The sequence below is a fragment of the Typopeltis vanoorti genome, chromosome 4 (assembly GCF_054136105.1).
Source record: "Typopeltis vanoorti isolate ZY-2024b chromosome 4, IOZ_Tvanoo_1.0, whole genome shotgun sequence".
NCBI lineage: Eukaryota > Metazoa > Arthropoda > Arachnida > Uropygi > Thelyphonidae > Typopeltis > Typopeltis vanoorti.
In genome coordinates this window covers 18369481-18389614 of record NC_143552.1, presented here as the reverse complement: position 1 = coordinate 18389614, position 20134 = coordinate 18369481, and the positions used below count along the sequence as shown (strand labels likewise).

The window sequence follows — 20134 nt, the reverse complement described above, 5'->3', positions numbered from 1 at the left end:
TTACAGGCTTTGATGTGTGTGAAACACTTTTAGCAATACCAAATAATTTACTAAGTATTGAAGTACAAAATGTATCCTTGATTTTGCAATACCAAATAAGTAATTTATTAGGTATTTCTAAAGAAAAAATACCATTTTGCACACAAAAAAAGTGACTTAATGACCTAAGATTATACAGGCAGCAAAATTTACTTTACCAATAACACTTTTTGATAACAAAACTTCTTTGTTCTAAAGTTAATTGACATTTAGCAGCTACCATATTTCTTGTTATCTGAAATTACAAAAATGAAAAATAATTAATTAAACATTTATAAACAAAATTTAAAAAAAACAAACAAACAATAATCTTGCAGTGTAACTTTTGGTCCACCCTGCATAACTCACAGTATAATTATACTTATATAAGCTTCACATTATAAGTAATCCAGAGAATTGATTAGGACTTCTGACCCATTATTCAAGCCTTTTTATACCAAGGTGAGTTCTGTTAATATATATATATATATATATATACACACACACACACACACACACATACAAGGGAGGTCTGAAAAGTTCTTGGCCTCGACCATAGATGGCAACATTATCAGCAAGATTTTTTTTTCTAAGTTGTACATCTGTCATACGCATCCATGTGAAATTGCAAGTGATTCTATCAAATAGTTTGTTTTATACAGCTGTCTGAAGCAAAAGTGTTGTCTGTATCCCTTGAAATGGATAAAATTGAGTGTCGTGCGGTTATAAAATTCTTTGTAAAAAAAGGTTTAATGCCAAAAGAAATTCATTCGAAGTTCATAAAAGTTTATGGACACTCTTCTCCTTTATTTTCAACAATTAAGAAATGGGCTGACGAGTTTAAACATTACCATACCATTGAATGAAGTGCACGATACAGTATTGGGTGACCGGCAAGTCAAAGTATGTGAAATTACTGAGACTATAGGCATTTCTAAAGAACATGTAGGATATATTTTGCATGAAGAATTGCAAATGAAAAAGCTTTGTGCAAGATGGGTGCTGCACTTGCTCACAGCAGATCAAAAACACTCTTGCATGAAAATCTCTGAACAGTGCTTGGAGTGTTTTAACAAGAATAAAACTGATTTTGTGCATCAATTTATTACTATGGATGAGACTTCGATTCACCATTACACACACACCAGAATCCAAACAACAGTCAAAACAGTGGACAGAAGCCAGTGGTTCAGCACCAAAGAAGACAAAGTCTGTTCTATCAGCAGGAAAGGTCACGGCATCGGTGTTTTGAGATGCTAAAGACATTTTGTTTATTAATTATCTTGAAAAGGATAAAACAATAACCGGGGAATATTATTCCGATCTTTTAATCAGACTAGACAAAAAAATTCGTGAGAAAAGACCCGGTTTGCAGAGGAAAAAAATCATCTTTCATCAGGACAGTACACCTGCCCACAGAGGTATTTTGGCAATTGGAAAATTATGGGATCTGCACTATGAATTGTTGGAACATCCACCCTATTCCTCATATTTGGCTCCCTCTGACTTCTATCTCTTCCCAAAACTAAAACTCTTCCTCGCTGTTCAGCATTTTTCTTCGAATCAAGAGGTGATTGCAGCTGTAGAGGGGATTTTGCAGATCTTACTGAGAACTACTACAGGAACAGGATAATGGTGCTGGAGCATCACTGGAATAAATGTATTAGTCTTAAGGGAGATTATGTTGTAAAATAAAAATAATTTTGAAATTATAAATTCGTTTTTTCATTGTTAGGCCGAGAACTTTTCAGACCACCCTCATATATATATCCACTTGAATATCAAACAAATGGTCATAGACTGTTATTTTTGAACTTAAATAAATTGTATTCTGCTCTAGAACAAAATGATACTATAGTTTTTTATAACAGTCAGAAATTGTGACAACTTTGGTAGGGCCTCAATAAAATAAAGTCCACTATCATTTTTATCACAGCATCAAACATTGAAAATCAGCTGATGGAATCACCTTAGTTGAACCAAAGACAAACATCAGGGAATGTAGCTGCAAAAGAAATACAGAAATATCATGTTGACATATCAGAGATTATTATAAAGATAACAGCCAATTTATAGTGACTTCTTAAATTAGTTCTTGAACCAAAAATATATCATCATTAAATTCCTTGTGTGTATCTCAGGGGGTGTACAGAATATTATAATAGTACTACATGAAAAAGTTACACCATTACAAACCTCCATCAACAATGCCCCTCCAAATTAATCTTTTATTTGTCAAGACTGCAACATTATAAGATCTGATATTTCTGTTTTCTAAGGCATTTTTTACGGTATCAAAATTCACCTACATCTTTGTCTTCCTTTGGGTATATTTCTTAACAACCTAGTAAAGAACACTTGTTTTGCTAACTTTTCTTCTGCCATTCTGTTTAAGTAACCATAATACCTGCGATTAGCTTAGCTTACACATTCCTTAATGCTAACAGTAGCAAGTTTTTTCTAATATCCTCATTTTTAGTATGATACTGCCATTGATGTGATCTGTTCACTCCCCTAATATTTCTCAGAAGTCTCATACCTGTAGTCTCCAGGTTTTGAACAAGTGTTTTAATTCTTTCTCTCAGATCCATAAGTTAAAATTAGTGTTCTAACTAATTTTTCTCTTATTCCATATAAATTTATTCACTTGACTTCCTACCATACCAGCTTTACTAACTCTATCTGTTTCCATATTTAATGTGTCATCTTCTTCCCTGTGTGGTGACCAGAGTTAAAGAATAGTCTCAATGTAGCCCATGCGTGTCTTAAGAGGTGACTAAAATGGGTACCCAGTGCCTGGGGGGGGGGGGTATAGCTAGGCCACCCTGCCTCCAGGGGACAAATTTTTGTCTGTTACAGGTAGGGAAAATGCAAAGTATAGCAGAATATTTACAGAAATATCAATTGGATGTTACAGCATTACAGGAGATTAGATGGAGAGGAAAAGGAAGAATAAACAAAAAAGATTATATTATGTATTATAGTGGTGCTGAAGAACAAGGAAATTATGGAGTAGGATTTATTATTAGAAAGAAGATGATAAAAACGGTTTTAGGATTCGACCCATAAATGAAAGAATTTGCAAGTTACAAATTAAAGAGAAATTCCATAATATCACTTTTATTGACATATATGCCCTGACTGAAAATGCTGACGAGATTGTGATAGATCAATTTTACAAGGACTTACAAGAAACGTGAAAAAATAAATAAAAATGATGCCATGATAATATTAGGAGATTTTAATGCAAAAATATGGAAAAATAAAATAGGAAAATTAAGCAATTTGGGATTTAGCCGACCAAATTGTATTCTTATTGGTTAAACCAAAATAAAAAATTATGGTACAACATGACAAAATTCCATACCCGCTGGAGCGTCGGCTTGTTAAACAAGGCCCCCATTGTTTTCGCCAAGGAATTAGGGCAAACAGCGAAAAGTCAGCTACAGGAACAAATCTGAAAACACACCCCAACTCAACATCACCAGAGTTAAAGATCGGTACTATCAACATTAAGAAGCCTGAATGGCAAAGAAATGGAGCTAGCTGAGGAATTAGATAAGTACCAGATCGACATAATAGGGGTGACTGAAACAATAAAGACAAAAACTGGTGAGATCTTTCTGAGCAATAAATACAAACTGTTATATTCAGGCAATGACAATCAAGGAAAAGAAAGAGTAGCCATGGTATTCAACACAAAATACGAGGCTAATCTTCTTGAATGGCAGGCAGTCTCAAGTAGAGTGATGTAGGTTAATATCAGAATGAGGAATTGGACAATGAGACGTATTTGTGCCTGTGGTCCCACAGAAGGTTCTACGAAGTAGAAGTGGAGAATTTTTTGATGCTTTAGAAAAAGCAACTGACACAATGAAAAAGGAAAAGTTGGTCCTTGTTGGGATCTAAATAGCACAGTAGGAAATGATTGTCAGACATAGAAAAATATTTTGGGAAAATTTGGAGATAATAATAATGGCAAATACCTGTTGCATTTCTGCTCAGGACATGGACTGGTTATTACTAACACCATGTTCCAACTTAAAAATATGCACAAATTTAGATGGAGAAAAGAAGCAAGGAATAAGAAAAGTCTCATTGACTATGTTATTGTTGATAGTGATGTTTTCTCCTTGGTGCAGGACACCAGAGTGTACAGAGGATTTGAAATTGGAAGTGATCACTATTTAGTCTTGAGCAGGATAAAATTGAATTTCATATTGAAAAGAATAACACGTAAGAAAGTTTTAATGCGAATAAAAGTTGAGAAGCTCTCAGATGATACACAATAATTAATCTCAGAAAATACACAAAGATTATTGAAGAAAAAATGAAAGAGTTTGAGAACAGGAATCAAACCTTGGAGATTCAGTGGCAAGCCTTGAAGAAAGCCCTGCTTGATTCAGCTAAAGAGGCATGTGGTGAAGTTGTCTGCAAGGATAGAAAAATTAGAACTCCATGGTGGACACAGGAAGTTAAAGAGGCAGTGAAGTAAAAGAAGAAAGCATATCAAAAGTTCCTGCCAAATAAGTCCACTTGTGCTCTTAGAGAGTACAGAGACAAATCTAAGAAAGCTAAACACTGTGCAAAACTAGCTAAACAAAAGTCATGGGAGGACTTTGCCAAGAATATAGAAAATAAATATCAAGACGGTGGCAAAATATTCTGGAGGTTGTTGAAGAAGCTTAGGAATGGAGGAAAGAGTGCTGTAAAAGGAGTTAGAGAAGATAAAGGTGACATGAAAACGGAAGAAAAAGATATCCTTGAAGTATGGTAATTACTTTGAAAATCTGCTAAATGAAACAAGCAGTGATGACAGCACAGTGATAAAAAATACATACCAGTCATGCAGTCAGGAATACATATCCATACTCGAAGTAGAAAAAGCCATCAAAGGCTTGAAATGTGGAAAGGCAGCAGTAGATGATATTCTACCAGAAATGCTGAAGTATGGTGGTATAAAAGTGTTACAGTGGCTGCACTGCATAGTTCAGAAAGCCTGGACAGAGGGACGAATTCCTGATGATTGGAGTTTAGCTCTCATAGTACCCATATATAAAAAGGGAAATAAAACTGAATGTGAGAATTACAGAGATATTTCCCTACTAAGTGTTCCTAGCACGATCTATGCAAGTATACTTGAGAAACGATTGAGAAAAATTGGGGAAGAACAAGCTGAATTCAGGCCAAATAGAGTCTGTCAGGATCAGATCTTCACTTTACGACAAATAGTCGAGAAAGCACTGGGAATATAACAAAGTTCTGTATTTAAGTTTTGTCAATTTGGAAAAGGCATATGACAAGGTGCCAAGAGAGAAGCTATTAAATACGCTGCAGTTATATGGTGTCAATGGGGCATTATATCAAGCAATACTTAGTCTTTATTTGAGTTGTAAGTCAGCAGTTAGAATTAAAGGAAATACAGGAAGATGGTTTAATGTTAAATCTGGTGTGAGACATTATTCCCTCTGTTATTCATTATCTATATGGATCATATTATGAAGGAAAGTAGTATTAAACATGATATCAAAATTGGAGATGTTAATGTCAGTTCTTTGCTTTATGTGGAAGATGTTATACTTCTTAATAAATCCGCTACAAGTCTGCAAGATTCTCTGACTAAATTGAATAACTGTTGTAATAGATATGGTATGAAGGTCAGCAATAAAAAGACAAAGACAATGAAAATAGGCAGAATCATTGAAAATGTCAACCATGTTGTGAATGGAGAACCTGTGGAACAAGTAAAACATTTTCAGCTACTTAGGCACGATTTTTAGTGAAGATGGTAAATTCAATATAGAAATAGACAACAGAATCAGCAAAGCTGGTATCGTGGGAAGTCAATTGAATAAATTCATATGGAATAAGAAAGAAATTAGTCGGAACATTAAATTAGCTGTATACAAGACAGTGTTCAAACCACTTTTAACTTATGGATCTGAGAGCTGGGTCAAACGTAAAACACTTGACCAAAGACTAGAGACTGCAGATATGAGAGTCCTGAGAAAGATTAGAGGCATGAACAGATGGCATCAATGGCAATATCATATTAAAAACGAGGATATTAGGAAAGAACTTGTCATTGTCAGCATCCAGGAATGCTTTAACAGATCTAATCTCAGGTGGTATGGTCACTTAAACAGAATGGGTGAAGAAAGATTAGCAAGGCAAATGTTTCTGCCAGGTTGGCAGCAAAACGACCCAGAGGAAGACCAAGATATAGGTAGATTGATACGGCAAAAAGTGCCTTAGACGATAGAAATATAAGATCTGATAATGTTGGAGTCTTGACAAGTAACAGACTAATTTGGAGGAAAATTGTAGATAGGAAGTTAGTAATGATATAATTTTTTTCATGTAGTACTATCATATCCTGTTCAACCCTTGAGGGTACATGGCAGAAATTTGATGATATGAAATAGGGAAAGAGCACATATATTTAATGAAGTAATTGGAAAGTACAGTTTACATGACGAAACCAGTGAAAATGAAAATAGACTTATACTATTAACAATATCAAATAAACTTAGAATAATGAGTACATGTTTTCAACATAAGAAGATACATTTGGAGACCTGGATTATTCCAGCAATCAAAAATGTAATCAAATAGATCATGTCCTCATTTCAAAAAGTTGGGCAAGTTCAGTCAATGATGTATGAGCATATAGAGGAGTGAATTGTGACTCTGATCATATGTTAATTAAAATTAAGTTTATATACAGAATATCAAATGTCGACCAAAAGAAAACTTAAATGATAAAGAAATGGAACAATGAAGCATTCCAAATAGAGAAATAATTGATAAATATCAGAAGAAAATAAAAGATAATATTAAAACAGTAGGAAAAAGAAAGAATATGGAATTACATTGGGACTTAATCCAACAAACAATCATAAATGCAGTTGAAGAAGAAATACGATGATATAGGAAAAATAGAAATGAATGTTGGATGAAGAATATAAGGAGATAATTGAATTGAAAAATAAAGCAAGGAAAAAGTATGTACAAAGTAACAAAAGAAATAATAGAAAAGAATATGAAGAGAAAAGAAATCAGTCAAATGAAATTTGTAAAAAGAAAGAAATGGAGAAGAAAATGGAAAAATAGTGCAGTATAATGAAAAAAGAGAAATTAGAAAAATTATTCTTTATAAAATTAGAAAACTTTATAAAGAATTTAAACAATTAATACATAATTTTGATATGCAAATGATAAGATGTAAGGATAAAGAAGGAAAGGTATTAACTGAGAAAGAATTAGTTAAAGAAAGATGGAAGGAATATTTTGGGGAATTATTTATGATGACAGCAAAAGAAAATAAGGAATATGAAGATCAAAATAATTGTAGAAATATAGAAAAAAGAATTCAGGAGCCAACTTATAAAGAAATAGAGGAAATAATAAAACAAATTACAAGTTTTAAAGCACCAGGAGTAGATGGGATAACAGGAGAACTTATGAAGAATTCAGGTGAAATTTTATGGAAAGAAATTTATTATTTGATATTAGATATATGGAAAGAAGAAAAAATGCCAAATTGGAAAATTGGAATAACCCAACTAATATATAAAAAAGGAGATGAGATGAATTGTCAAAACTATAGAGGAATTACATTATTGAATATTACATTCTGTTGTTGTTGGTGTAGCGTACTGTTGGTGGTGGTGGGCGGTAGATGGTGTGGTGTAGTTGGTTGAATGAGTGATGGAAACAGAGTCGTAGAGTAGGACCCCCCCCCACCGATGAGTCTTTGGACTCCCTGGAGGTGTCACATAATAATAATGATAATAATAATAAAAGATTAGAAACAATAATAGGAGAGTACCAATGTGGTTTCCAAAATAAAAGATCCAGAATTGATAATATATTTTTCCTACGAAATATATATAAAAAATGTTTAGAATATGATATAGAACTTCATAATTTATATATTGATTTCCAACAAGCATTTGATAAATTGAATAGACAAGAATTGATACATAGGTTGAAAACACTGGGAATAACAGCAAAATTAATTAGATTAATTAAAATTACATTAGAAGGATCCAAAGCAGTAGTTAAAATACAATGAAATAAACTGTGGAGTAAGACAAGGAGATGTACTTTCAGCAAGTTTCTTTAATTTGGTACTTGAAGCAATAATAAGAAAGTTAAATATGAGAGGATTTATTAATAATAAATTAATACAAATATATGCATATGTAGACAATATAGCAATAATAAGTTGCAGGAAAAAATATTTAGAAGAGAAATTTGAAGAACTTAATAGAAACGCTAAAGAAGTTGGATTACAAATTAATGAACAGAAGACTAAATATATGCAATGTGGACAGACCATAAATAAAATTATTACAAGATATAATTTAGGTGAATACAATTTTGTAGTCGGAGATAGTTTTAAATATTTAGGTTCATTAATAACAATGAACAATAATATATCCAATGAAATTAACAGTAGAATTATGGCTGGAAATAAGTGTTATTATATTTATAATAAGTTAATGAGTAATAAGATTCTTAATTGTAATTCTAAATTGAAACTCTATTAAACAATTATAAGACCTGTAACAACATAAGGATGTGAAACGTGACCATTAACACAAATATATAAATAGGCTGAGAATCTTTAAAAGAAAAATATATGGACCAATAAAAGAAGAAAATGGAGAATTAGGACAACTAATTAATGGTGAAGATATATTAAGATATATAAAGACACAAAGAATAGCATGGTGGGACATATAGAAAGAATGGAAAAAGATAAAGTTAAAAAAATATTTCAATGGAAGAAAGGTAGACCAAGAAAAAGATGGATTGATGATGTACAAAAAGATCTTACAACTTAAAAGTTATGAATTGGAAGGATATTGCACAGAAAAGAAAAGAAAAGAATGACAAAAAATTGTTTTGCAAGCTAAATCTCATAAAGAGTTGTAAAACTAGAAGAAGAATTTGTCGTCTTCACTAAAAATTGTGCCTAAATAACTGAAATGTTTTACTTATTCTGTAGATTTTCCATTCAGGAAAATCTACAGAACATTAATGTTTTCAATGTTTCTGCCTATTTTCATAACAAATTTATTACAGCAGTTATTCAGTTTAGTTGGAAATCTTGCAGGCTTTCCTTCATAATGTGATCCATTATAGGTAATGAATAACAGTGTGGATAATATGCACCCTTGTCTCATACCTGATTTTAACATCAAGCCCATCTACCTATAACTCTTTCAGTTTTAACAACCAACTTAAATACAAATATAGACTAAGTATTGCTTGATGTGATATCCCATTTATACCTTATAACTGTAGTGTTGTGAACAACTTTCTCTTGTCACATTTTCATATTACTTTTCCTAGATCTAGAAACTTAAATACAGATCCTTATTATATTCCCATTATTTCTCATCTATTTGTCTTAAAGTGAAAATAAGATTCTGATATCTATTTTTCCTGAATCCAGCTTCCCTTCCACAATTTTCTTAGCAATTTCTGCCTATTTTCATTGCTGCATAAATCTTACCGGGAACACTCAGTATGGAAATTCTTCAGTAATTCTCACATTCCTTATTTCCCTTTCATAGATAGTTACTACAGTGAATTATACAGTGAAGCCATTGTAAAACTTTTATACCTTCATATTGGAGCATTTTTGGTCGAATATCATCTACTCCAGCTTCATTTCAGGTTTTCGATGACTTTTTTTTTTTACTTCGGGCATTGATATGTATACCTGATTGCTTTCCTGTTGAATGTTTTTTTACTGCCATACAGTTTCATTTAGCAACCTTTCAAAGTAATTACTCCAGACTTCTAGAATACTTTTATATTCAGTTTTCATATCACCTTTATCATATCTGATTTCTCTTACAATAATGATTCCATTTCTAAGCTTTTTTAACAGCCTTTATAATATTTTGTTACCATCTCAATATTTATTTTCTGTGTTCTTACCAAAGTCTTCCCATGACTTTTATTTAGCTAGTTTTATAGAGGGCTTCACTTTCTTACATTTTCTTGATATTTTCTAATAGCACAAGCTGACTTACTTTCCAGGAACTTTTGATATGGTTTCTTGTTTTCCTTGATTGCTTCTTTAACTTCCTGAGTCCACCACGAAATTCTGATTTTTTTTTTTTTTTTTTTTTTTTTTTTTAATCCTTCAGATTACCTCACTACATGCCTCTCTGGATGAATCAATCAGTGTCTTCTTCAGGGTTAGCCACCGAATCCCCAATGTTTGGCTCTTGTTTTCAAATGCTTTCATTTGTTCCTGAATGATGCTTGTGTATTTTAGTTTACATTTCACCTCTGAAAGGTGCTGGACTTTCATTTGTTTGAAAATTTTCTTACACACTCTTCTTTCCAAAATGAAATTCAGTTTTATTCTGCTCAACACTAAACAGTGATTACTTCCAATTTCAAATCCTTTGTATACTACTGTGTCCTGAGCCAGTGAGAATACATCACTGTCAATAGTGACATAGTCTCTGAGACTTATCTTATTTCTTGCACCTTCACTTCATGTGAATTTTTACACATTTTTATGTTGGAACATGGTGTTAATAATAACTAATTCATGTCTTGAACAATAATGATAAATTCCAGCAAGCATTTATCATTATTGTTATTATCTTTGTGCTTTTCTCCAAATTTCCTACAGGCATTCTGTAAGTTTGGTAATCATTTCCTACCCTGTTTAGGTTTTCAAAAAGCACCAACTTTTCCTTTTTCATTGTCAGCTGCCTTCTCAAATGGCTCAAGAAATTCTTCCATTTCTTCCTTAGTAGAACCTTCTGTGGGATCATAAGCACAAAAAAAAAAAAAAAAAAAAGTATCATTGCCAGCTACTCCTTTTCCCTGATTGTTATTATCTGAATATATAATATTTGGTATTTGTTGCTTTTTTGCTTTGTTTCAGTCACACATATTATGTTGATATGGCACTTATTGAATTCTTCTTCTTCTAGTTCCATTTCTTTTTCATTGGTGTTTCTTATGTTGGTAGTATCAGTCTTGAATTCTGCTGCTGTTGAGTTGGGATTTGTTCCATTAGCTGACTTTTGACTGTTCGCCCTAGTTCCCTGATAAAAACAATGAGGGCTTTGTTTAACTGGGCAACACCTAGTTAGCATGAAATTTTGTCATGTTTACCAACATTTTGCATTATGGTTTAAGCCAATGAGAATACGCTTTAGTTGGCTAAATCCCAAATTGCCAGCCCATCTGCCTTCATTTTCATTATCCAAATAGATATCAAATATGATGCACCATGAAAAGGTGGTGAGGATTGGACATTAGGTCAAAAAGTCCTGGTTGGTTCTCTACATTCCTTAAAAAACTATGTGGATATCTCCTCCCAGTTATACAGCTTGGACCTGTAAGCACCCCACCAAAAATGGATAAATAATAATAAGAAGAAGGGATCAGTTCTTAATTATTTATGGATTAAGTGATGTGATCTCTCCAGACAATAAAAAAAAGGAAGATGCAGCTATAAAATTAAGAATTTAACTTTTTTTTTAATAGAATACAGTTTCAGATAGGTTAATTTGGTATAATCAAGAATCAAGGCAGTTGCTCTTAAATCAGGTTCAGTAGACTGTTCACTGACCCTTATTACAAGATTCATTTCCAAATTCAACCTCAGTTTTAGGTTGAATATTATTAAGCTGCCATAATTATTCAGCTATATACAGCAAACTTGAAGTGTTTAAATTAATTTAAGAAATATGGCATGGTTTATTCTTTACAGAAACCTCTGTAAATTACATCATTCATTCTTTCTGTTTCAGCCAAATATAAAATAGTTGTTTCTTATCTTGCTTAGTATTACCTAAAAATTTCTGTCCATTCAAGCTGAAATTGGGGGTGAGGGTAAGAAGCGCATTATTAGTCTGCATATCATATCACATTATTCCAGATTTCAACTGAAATAGTTATTTCCTACATTGCTTTGGAGTCCACTAAGAATTCTGCAATCAAACTAATATGTATTTGTGAGGAAATGCCACATATACCTCTACCAATCACCTTGTTCTTCTCATATTACATTTTGGAAAATTATGGAGACAACTAGCGTGTTTAAGTAAAACTTTAGTTTAATATAAACCAAAATCAACACTCGACATTTCGATCTTTATATCAAGATCATCTTCTGGAGCATATACAAGCTGCACTACAATCTACATGTTTTGCTAAAGTAACTGACCAACCGTTACAACAATTGTTGGCCTGACCTCTGGTGAAAAAAAAAAAAAAAAAGAAAACCCTTGACTACATCAATGCTAGAGCCCTATTATTATCTATTGGTTACAAAATTACATTGGACTGGAGAGCAACATGTTTATATATATATATATATTAAAAACATGATTATACACATAAATTTCAACCAGTTGGTATGGAATGGTTTCCAATACTAGCTGAAGGTTGCTTAAGGTCCTAAAATATGCTGGGTACTAAATATTCAGTAGACTGAATATGTGCCATCCAGATTCTTGGAATTTTCATGCTGCCATTATTGTTGATATTAGGGTGGTTAATCAGAATTTCACAGGCTTCTTTAAATTTTCTTTCATACCAGGTTTTTGTATAGTGTAAAGAGTGGGTACTTTTCCAATCAATTTGGTGTAAGGTATTGAGAGCATGGTCTGAGAGGCCCTTCACCAAAATTGTTATATTTAATGTGTCTTTTGTGTTCTTTTTTCCTTATAGGGAAAGATTCTTCTCATATTATTTGATTATTCCTTAAATGATATATATATATTTCTTCTATAACAATAAGCAGTATCTTCTGATATCACTCACTGTATAATCTCTTGGTGTGTACGGGATATTATGATAGTACTATCTTAAATGTTTACTTCTCCACCAACTTGCTATTGACAGCTTTCCTCCAAATTAATCTTTTATCTGTCAGGACTCTAATATCATCAGATCTTATATTTCTGTCTTCTAAGTCACCTCTTATTCTATCATTCCAACTATATTTTGATATTCCTTTGGGGATTTTTCCTGCAAAATTTACTTATTTTGCTAACCTTACCTCTCCCATTCTGTTTCCACCAATACTAACAATATCAAGTTCTGCCATTGATGTCATCTGTTCGCTCCCCTAATTTTGGTCAGTAATCTCATATGTTGTGTCCAGTCTTTGATCATGTGCTTTATTTCTAACCTAGCTCTCAGATCTATAAGTTAAAAGTGGTTTGAATATCATCCGTAAGCTAGTTTAGTGTTTGGACTAATTTCTTTCTCATTCATATAAATTTATTCAGTTAATTCCTCACCATATCAGCTTAGCTAATTCTGTTGTCAATTTCCATAATTAGATTGCTATCTTCACTAAAAACTAAAAAAAAAATATTTTTTAATGTGATGTGTGTGCTGATTAATCAGACCATATTAGGAATAGCATAATTTGGTCCGATTAAGTGTCCCCAATTACATGAAGTTGCACATAAAGAGTTTAAAAAGTGTATGCACATCAAACAAAACACAGGTTTAGGCAAGTTTTTTGTTTACTGATTTATAGATAAACTTAAGGAATTGGATTTAATCAAATTAATATATTTTTCATAAAAATAATTTTATTTTTATATGTATTAAATGTGCATGCAGTTAATGATGTTCTAGGAATTGATAAAGTGTAGCTATCTTTTTATTGACTGCAACTTAACAAAATCACCCCAGATATCTAGCATAGATAGTAGCACTTCCTTTTATTGCTTTCTGCATGAAATAGTCATAATCCAGCAATAAATTTTCTAGCATCTTGAATAGTCATTCTTTCAAGCTCAAGAATGTCAATCTCGTCACTTTCTTGTTCTTCGAATGTCCTCTGAGGTTTTGCTGCCATTTTCTCTCCAAACTCTTTTATAGTTTCTGATGTGATTCATGTCTAATGAGACACTGTAAAAAAAAGTCATAAATTACAATTATGAATCCTTTTACAATCATTTCTCTATGTAAGATAGTATATTATTAGTTTTGGTTTCGTAACACATATGATTGGCACATGCAATGTGCCCGATATTGATATTATTATTATTGCAACCCTCAATGGAGTCGGCAGACTCATTGTGGGAACCATTCAACTGAAAACATGTTTATCATACCGAATAATCTTGAAATCCTTAACACTCCTTGCATTAACAACACATTCTGGTAATGCATTCCATTCATTGACAATTCTCCATGTGAAAAATCTACTCCTCACACACCCCTCTCCACCACACTCTTATATAACTTTCAGGGATGACCTCTGGTTTTTCCCCTCTTGCCTTCTCCTATTTTTATAATCTCATCTGGATTAATCTGATAAAATCCTCTCACTAACTTATCATGTCACCTCTTTTCCTCCTATTCACTAAACTCTGCAATCCACATTTTTTCAATCTCTTTCCATAGTCAGCAGTCCAAAGTCCTGATATTGTCTTAGTCACTCATCTCTGGACCCTCTCCAATATCTCCACATCACACTGAAAACCAGGTGACCAGACTTCAACACAATAATTCAAGTGTGGCCTGACCAGTGCCTTATATAGTGGTACAACTACTTCCTTATCCCTACATGTTAGAGTAATTCTTATAGCAGCACTACTATGTTCAGCCTTTGCAACACTAGCAATATGTCCTATATGCTATGCGGTAGGTTAAAATGAAATATAGAGCCTTTGAAATTAATGCACTTACTAGGTTCTGATAGTTATAATGGTTTCAATCTTCTTTATTGTAATTCAAAATTGTTAAGTGTTGATATTTGTTGTGTTTTGTAAAGATTCTCTTTTTCGCTAACGACGACAACATGTTAGCCATTACTACCTGCTTCCTATTTACATGAAGTAAGCATGCTCACCAAGGAGATTGATGACTGATTGACATCTGACAACTTTGAAAATGGCAACCAGAGAATTTTGTTCTTAGGAAGTTTTTAAGAAAACATGATAGTTGAGAGAATGTTAATAGAAGATTCCATAAAGGAATCATAGTACTGTGAATCTTTAAACTTGAAGAGTTGAGACTGTCAACAAGTGTTAGTAAATAAAAGAAAATATGAAACTGTAAAGTAGCTTAACATGAAAAACTGCTTTAGATATGCTATTTATGATATAGTAGAAGAAACTGTTTTTCTCTGGTAAAGAATGAATGATTTTGCATCATATTGAATTGTAAGAGGTAAGAATATTTGTACTCCAGTGAGGCAGAGAGGATGATTGGAGCAAGTGCATTCTAAATGTGGGGGATAAAAAAAAAAAGGATCCCATGGAAAAGAAGAAATAAATTTTATATTTTCAGAAAGAGCCGAATAAAGAAACTGACTCTGATGAACATTTGTTGTTGTAAAAAGTAGACATGATTAAGTATATGTTAAACAACCCAGTAATAGAATGAGTCAGAGAATGAATGATTTTATTTTTTAGGTAAGGAGGTCTGTAAAGTGTAGACTTATTTTGAAGGCCTTGGATCCCATTAATTTTGTAGTTATGTGATTTTATTTAAATGTATATAATGTTTTAGTTTCTAAAATCTGCTATATAGATTTTATGACCCTAATATTTATACCTATACCAAAGAAAAGTAATGCAGTGAACTGCAAGGATTTTAGAACAATAAGCCTCATTTCCCATACATCAAAAATACTTATGAGAATCTTAACATGAAGAATTGCATCTAAATTGGAAGAATTTCTTGGAGAAGATCAGTTTCGTTTCAAGAAGGGTAGGGGAACAAGAGTTGTGATTGGACTGTTAAGAATAGTAAGTGAAAGAAGTCTAGAAGTGAATAAAGAAGTTAACATCTGTTATATAGATTTTGAGAAAGCTTTTGACTATGTAAAATGGGATAAGATGGTGGAAGTAATGGAAAAGATTGGTATAGATTGGAAAGACAGAAGGCTAATTATCTCACTATATATATGGCACAAACTGCCCTAGTGAGAGACATATATGGTACAACAGAACCAGGTATCATTGGACAAGGAGTAAGACAAGGCTGTTCTCTGTCACCAATTTTGTTCAACATGTATTCCAAAGCAATGTTAAAAGAAGCACTGGAGAATTCGGAAGAAGGAATAAAGATTGGAGGTAGACAGATATTTGCAATAAGATACGCAGATGACAAGGCATTACTATCAAACACTGAAACAGGACTACAATATCTGTTGAACAGATTACTGGAATCCTGTATCAATTATGGAATGAAAATTAACATCAGAAAAATAAAGGTGATGAAAATAGCAAGGAAAGAGGCAAATATGGATATCAGAATAAATGGGGAAAAATTGAATCAAGTAAAGACATTTAAATATCTAGGAAGTGTTATTAGCAGTGATGGAAGATGTAAAAGTGACATAAAAGCAAGAATAGCGATGGGAAGAGATGCCTTTAATAGAAAATGGAATTTATTCAGAAGTAAAATGGATAGAAACCTAAAGAAAAGACTAATAAAATGTTATGTGTGGAGTGTTGCCCTCTATGCATCTGAAACTTGGACATTGAAGAAAGAAGAAATTAAGATTTTGGAAAGCTTTGAGATGTGGATTTGGAGAAGGATGGAAAAAATCAAATGGACAGATAAAATAACTAATGAAGAGGTCTTAAAAAGAGTAGAAGAAGAAAGAAGCCTGTTAAGGAGGATAAAAAGAAGCAAGGGAAACTGGATTGGACATATTCTGAGAGGGAATGGAATCATCAGAGATGCCATTGAAGGAAAATGGACTGAAAAAGACCCAGAGGAAGAGTAAGGAAAACAATGCTAGATGATATATAGGTACACAACCTTGAAAGAGTAGGCTCAGAACAGAAGAGAGTGGAAGGAAAGTTTCTGCTACTAAAAGAAGAATCTGCTCAATTTCAGAATACTAAAGAAGAAGAATGTTTTAGTTTCATTAAATGTATATATATTTTTTATTTGGTGTTTGAGTCAATAATTTTCCAAATTCTAAAAGAAATAGAGTTAAAAGTCATTGCGCCAACTGGAATGAACTCTTGTGTAATTAATTAACACTCAGTGTAAAACAATCTCTTTACAGAGACGAAAAAAAATGATAGAAAAAAATAACCATTTCACTGTTGGTAGTATATCTGTTATTAAATACTTAAAACCATAATGAGCAAAACAGTTTTGAAGGGTCTTGTTTCTTATTCCTAGCCAAATATCAGCCATTAACTGTATTGGTTGTAAAAGATTAACTTTCACTGACCTCCTTAGCAGTTGTCAAATGAGTTAATGCTCATAGATGCAGGAGAAATATTGTGCATTTTGTAAACATATGGACTGAGCTATACTTCATCTTTCATTTGCTTTCTCCCGATGCTTTACATATAGAAAAAACTGACTGCAGTTTTCAGTGCATTTTTCCATCATAGATGAAACAAAAATTCATGTTTTGTTTCTTTCATAAAAGATCATGCATAAAACAGAAAAGTGTTATAATAGATGTTTTTATTTTCTTTGTCTCTTCTATGTTTTGAGTCCTGATTAGAGGTTTCATCTGAAAAACAGTGATAATTTTTGCTTTTATATTTAGCAATTATTTTTGCAGCACACAGTTTCTATTTAATAATCATATAATATTATTTTGGTGTACAAAGAGAGCTTCTACCCATCCCCAGATTTGGTGAAATTTGTGATTTTTGCATTGTCTAATACCCTTATTAATTAAAAATATTAAATATTAAATGAAGAAAATATATTTTAACAGCTGCTGTAATTTGCTCATGTTTTGTATTACAGTTTTCTTCTTTATAACGGCAATGGAGCTAGTAAGTAGAACAGTATCATTTCTGAAAATAATTTTTGTTTTAACATATGCTGTAATCTATTCTAATAACCATTTAGCAGCATTATTATACAGTTGATTCTTACTATAGCAAACTTGTAGGGACCAAAGCGACTATTTTTATATAGCAGGGGATTTGTTATAGTAAAGTTTCTTGAGAATGAACTTAGGTTTGTGGTTGAATGCACTGACCATGATAATCATACATTGGCATGTTCGAGCTTCAGTAGCTAGCAGTCATGTTTTTACTTATTTTTCTGCATATACGAATAAAGCAAGATCTTTTAGGTCTTGTGTTGCATATTTTATTGTCACACTGTCTATATAATATCTGAATAAACAGCATATGATAACACTAAGGTAGTTTGCTATTCTACTGTACAAGAATTTTTGCACACTATGCACACTGTTTCAAGCAGAACAGTCATCAGTTAAAGTAGTTAATATTATTATAATACTAATATATTATGAATATTATAAATTTTATGATAAATAATCAAAAATGCATTAGCCCACAGTTTCGGCTTACATGCAGAAAAATAAAAGTTGTCAAATCTTAACATAATAAAAAAAGTACAGTCAAAAAAAGAAAAAAAAAATCCAAACCATTGTCTGTTATTGTCTATTACCAATCCGTTGTCTGTTAACAAGGTAGGAAACTATCATATATTTATATTCTTCCTTTACTGTGAATACAATGAATACAAAAATGCAAATCACCATCGGTGAGTCAAGAACTGAACTATTATTATTATTATTATTATTACGGGCAACTCCAGGAGTCATTAGACTCATCGAGGGAGGCCCAAATCATATTCATCACAACTATTTGACATTCATACAGTATCTATCATACCTCGCCTTAAACTCATTCACTGTCACAGCATCCACTACAGACTCAGGGAGCGCATTCCACTCATTCACTACTCTAAAAGTAAAGAACCCAGCTCTAACACCTTTACTAACCACACTTTTGCCCAGTTTCCATGGATGTCCCCTAGTCCTCCCACAACCAGCCGTGTTCTCAAAAATATCTTCTGAATTAATTTTATAGAAACCCTTCAGTAATTTGAATGTCTCAATCATATCTCCCCTCCTCCGCCTATCAACCAATTTTTGCAACCCACAAATCCTCAACCTGTTCTCATACGGTTCATTCCACAGACCTGCTATCATCTTGGTCACTCGCCTCTGGATCCTCTCCACCTCCTCCCCATCAAGAAGAAACCTAGGTGACCAAATCTGAGCACAGTAGTCTAGATGGGGTCTTATCAAGGCTCGATAGAGAGGAACAATAACCTGCTTGTCTCTGCTTGTCAACGTATTCTTCAGCAACCAAGTGATTTGATGAGCTGTTTTGGTCACTTTTGCAATGTGTCCCCTAAATTTCAATTCCTTATCTACCAACACTCCTAAATCTCGTGCCTCATCAATTTCCTGGAGCAGGGTTCCACCAATGCAGTAAACTGCCGCCAATCTTTTCACCCCAAAATGCATAACCTTACATTTTGCCACATTAAACTGACATCCATTCTCCTTAGCCCAGACCTCCAATCTATCCAAATTATCCTGCAAAATTTTGACGTCATCTGCATTCACTATTGCCCTACCCAACTTCGCATTATCCGCAAACAAATGAACTGTTCCTCTCAGATCATTTCCTATATCATTTATGAACAAATTAAACAGCAGTGGTCCAAGAACAGATCCTTGTGGCACACCACTAGTCACAGGCCGTCTTGTGGACTCTACTCCCGAGTAAACCACTCTCTGATATCTCTCCGTCAACCACCCTCCTATCCATCTCACCAACCCTATGTCCATTCCCATATGCTGCAATTTACTGATTAGAATTCCATGTGGAATCCTGTCAAAGGCCTTGGCAAGGTCCAGTAGAATCACCGTAAACCCATTACCCTTATCCAGTTCAGCCGTCACTGTGTTATAATACGTGAGCAAGTTACTGAGGCATGACCTACCCTTCACAAAACCATGCTGTCCCCGATACAGTATCCCATTTTCTTCTATCCAATCTTGTATTTTCCTCTTGACTATTTTCTCTAAGACCTTGACAATGATTCCTGATATGCTAATCGGTCGGTAATTTACAACAGCAGTCTTGGAACCACCTTTATGCAGTGGAACTATTTTCCCCTCTTTCCACCCGCTCGGGACTAACCCAGACCCGAGACTCAAATTAAACAAAATGGTCAAGGGTACTGACAATTCTTTAGCTGCTTCTCGTACAACACGAGCTGGTATACCATCCAATCCCACAGATGTATTGACATTGAGGTTATGCAATAGACTACTCACCTCCACTTCATT

General features: G+C 33.1%; 1 protein-coding gene across 1 annotated transcript in view; it reads left to right on the top strand.

The window, feature by feature from the left end:
- LOC150107135 (small ribosomal subunit protein mS39-like) overlaps positions 1-20134 on the top strand; it is a 369834-nt gene that overhangs the window by 143302 nt on the left and 206398 nt on the right. The window contains exon 10 of the mRNA XM_090391018.1: positions 17761-17789. Within this exon, the coding sequence (XP_090247144.1) occupies positions 17761-17789 (29 nt within the window). The remainder of the gene's footprint in view (positions 1-17760; positions 17790-20134) is intronic.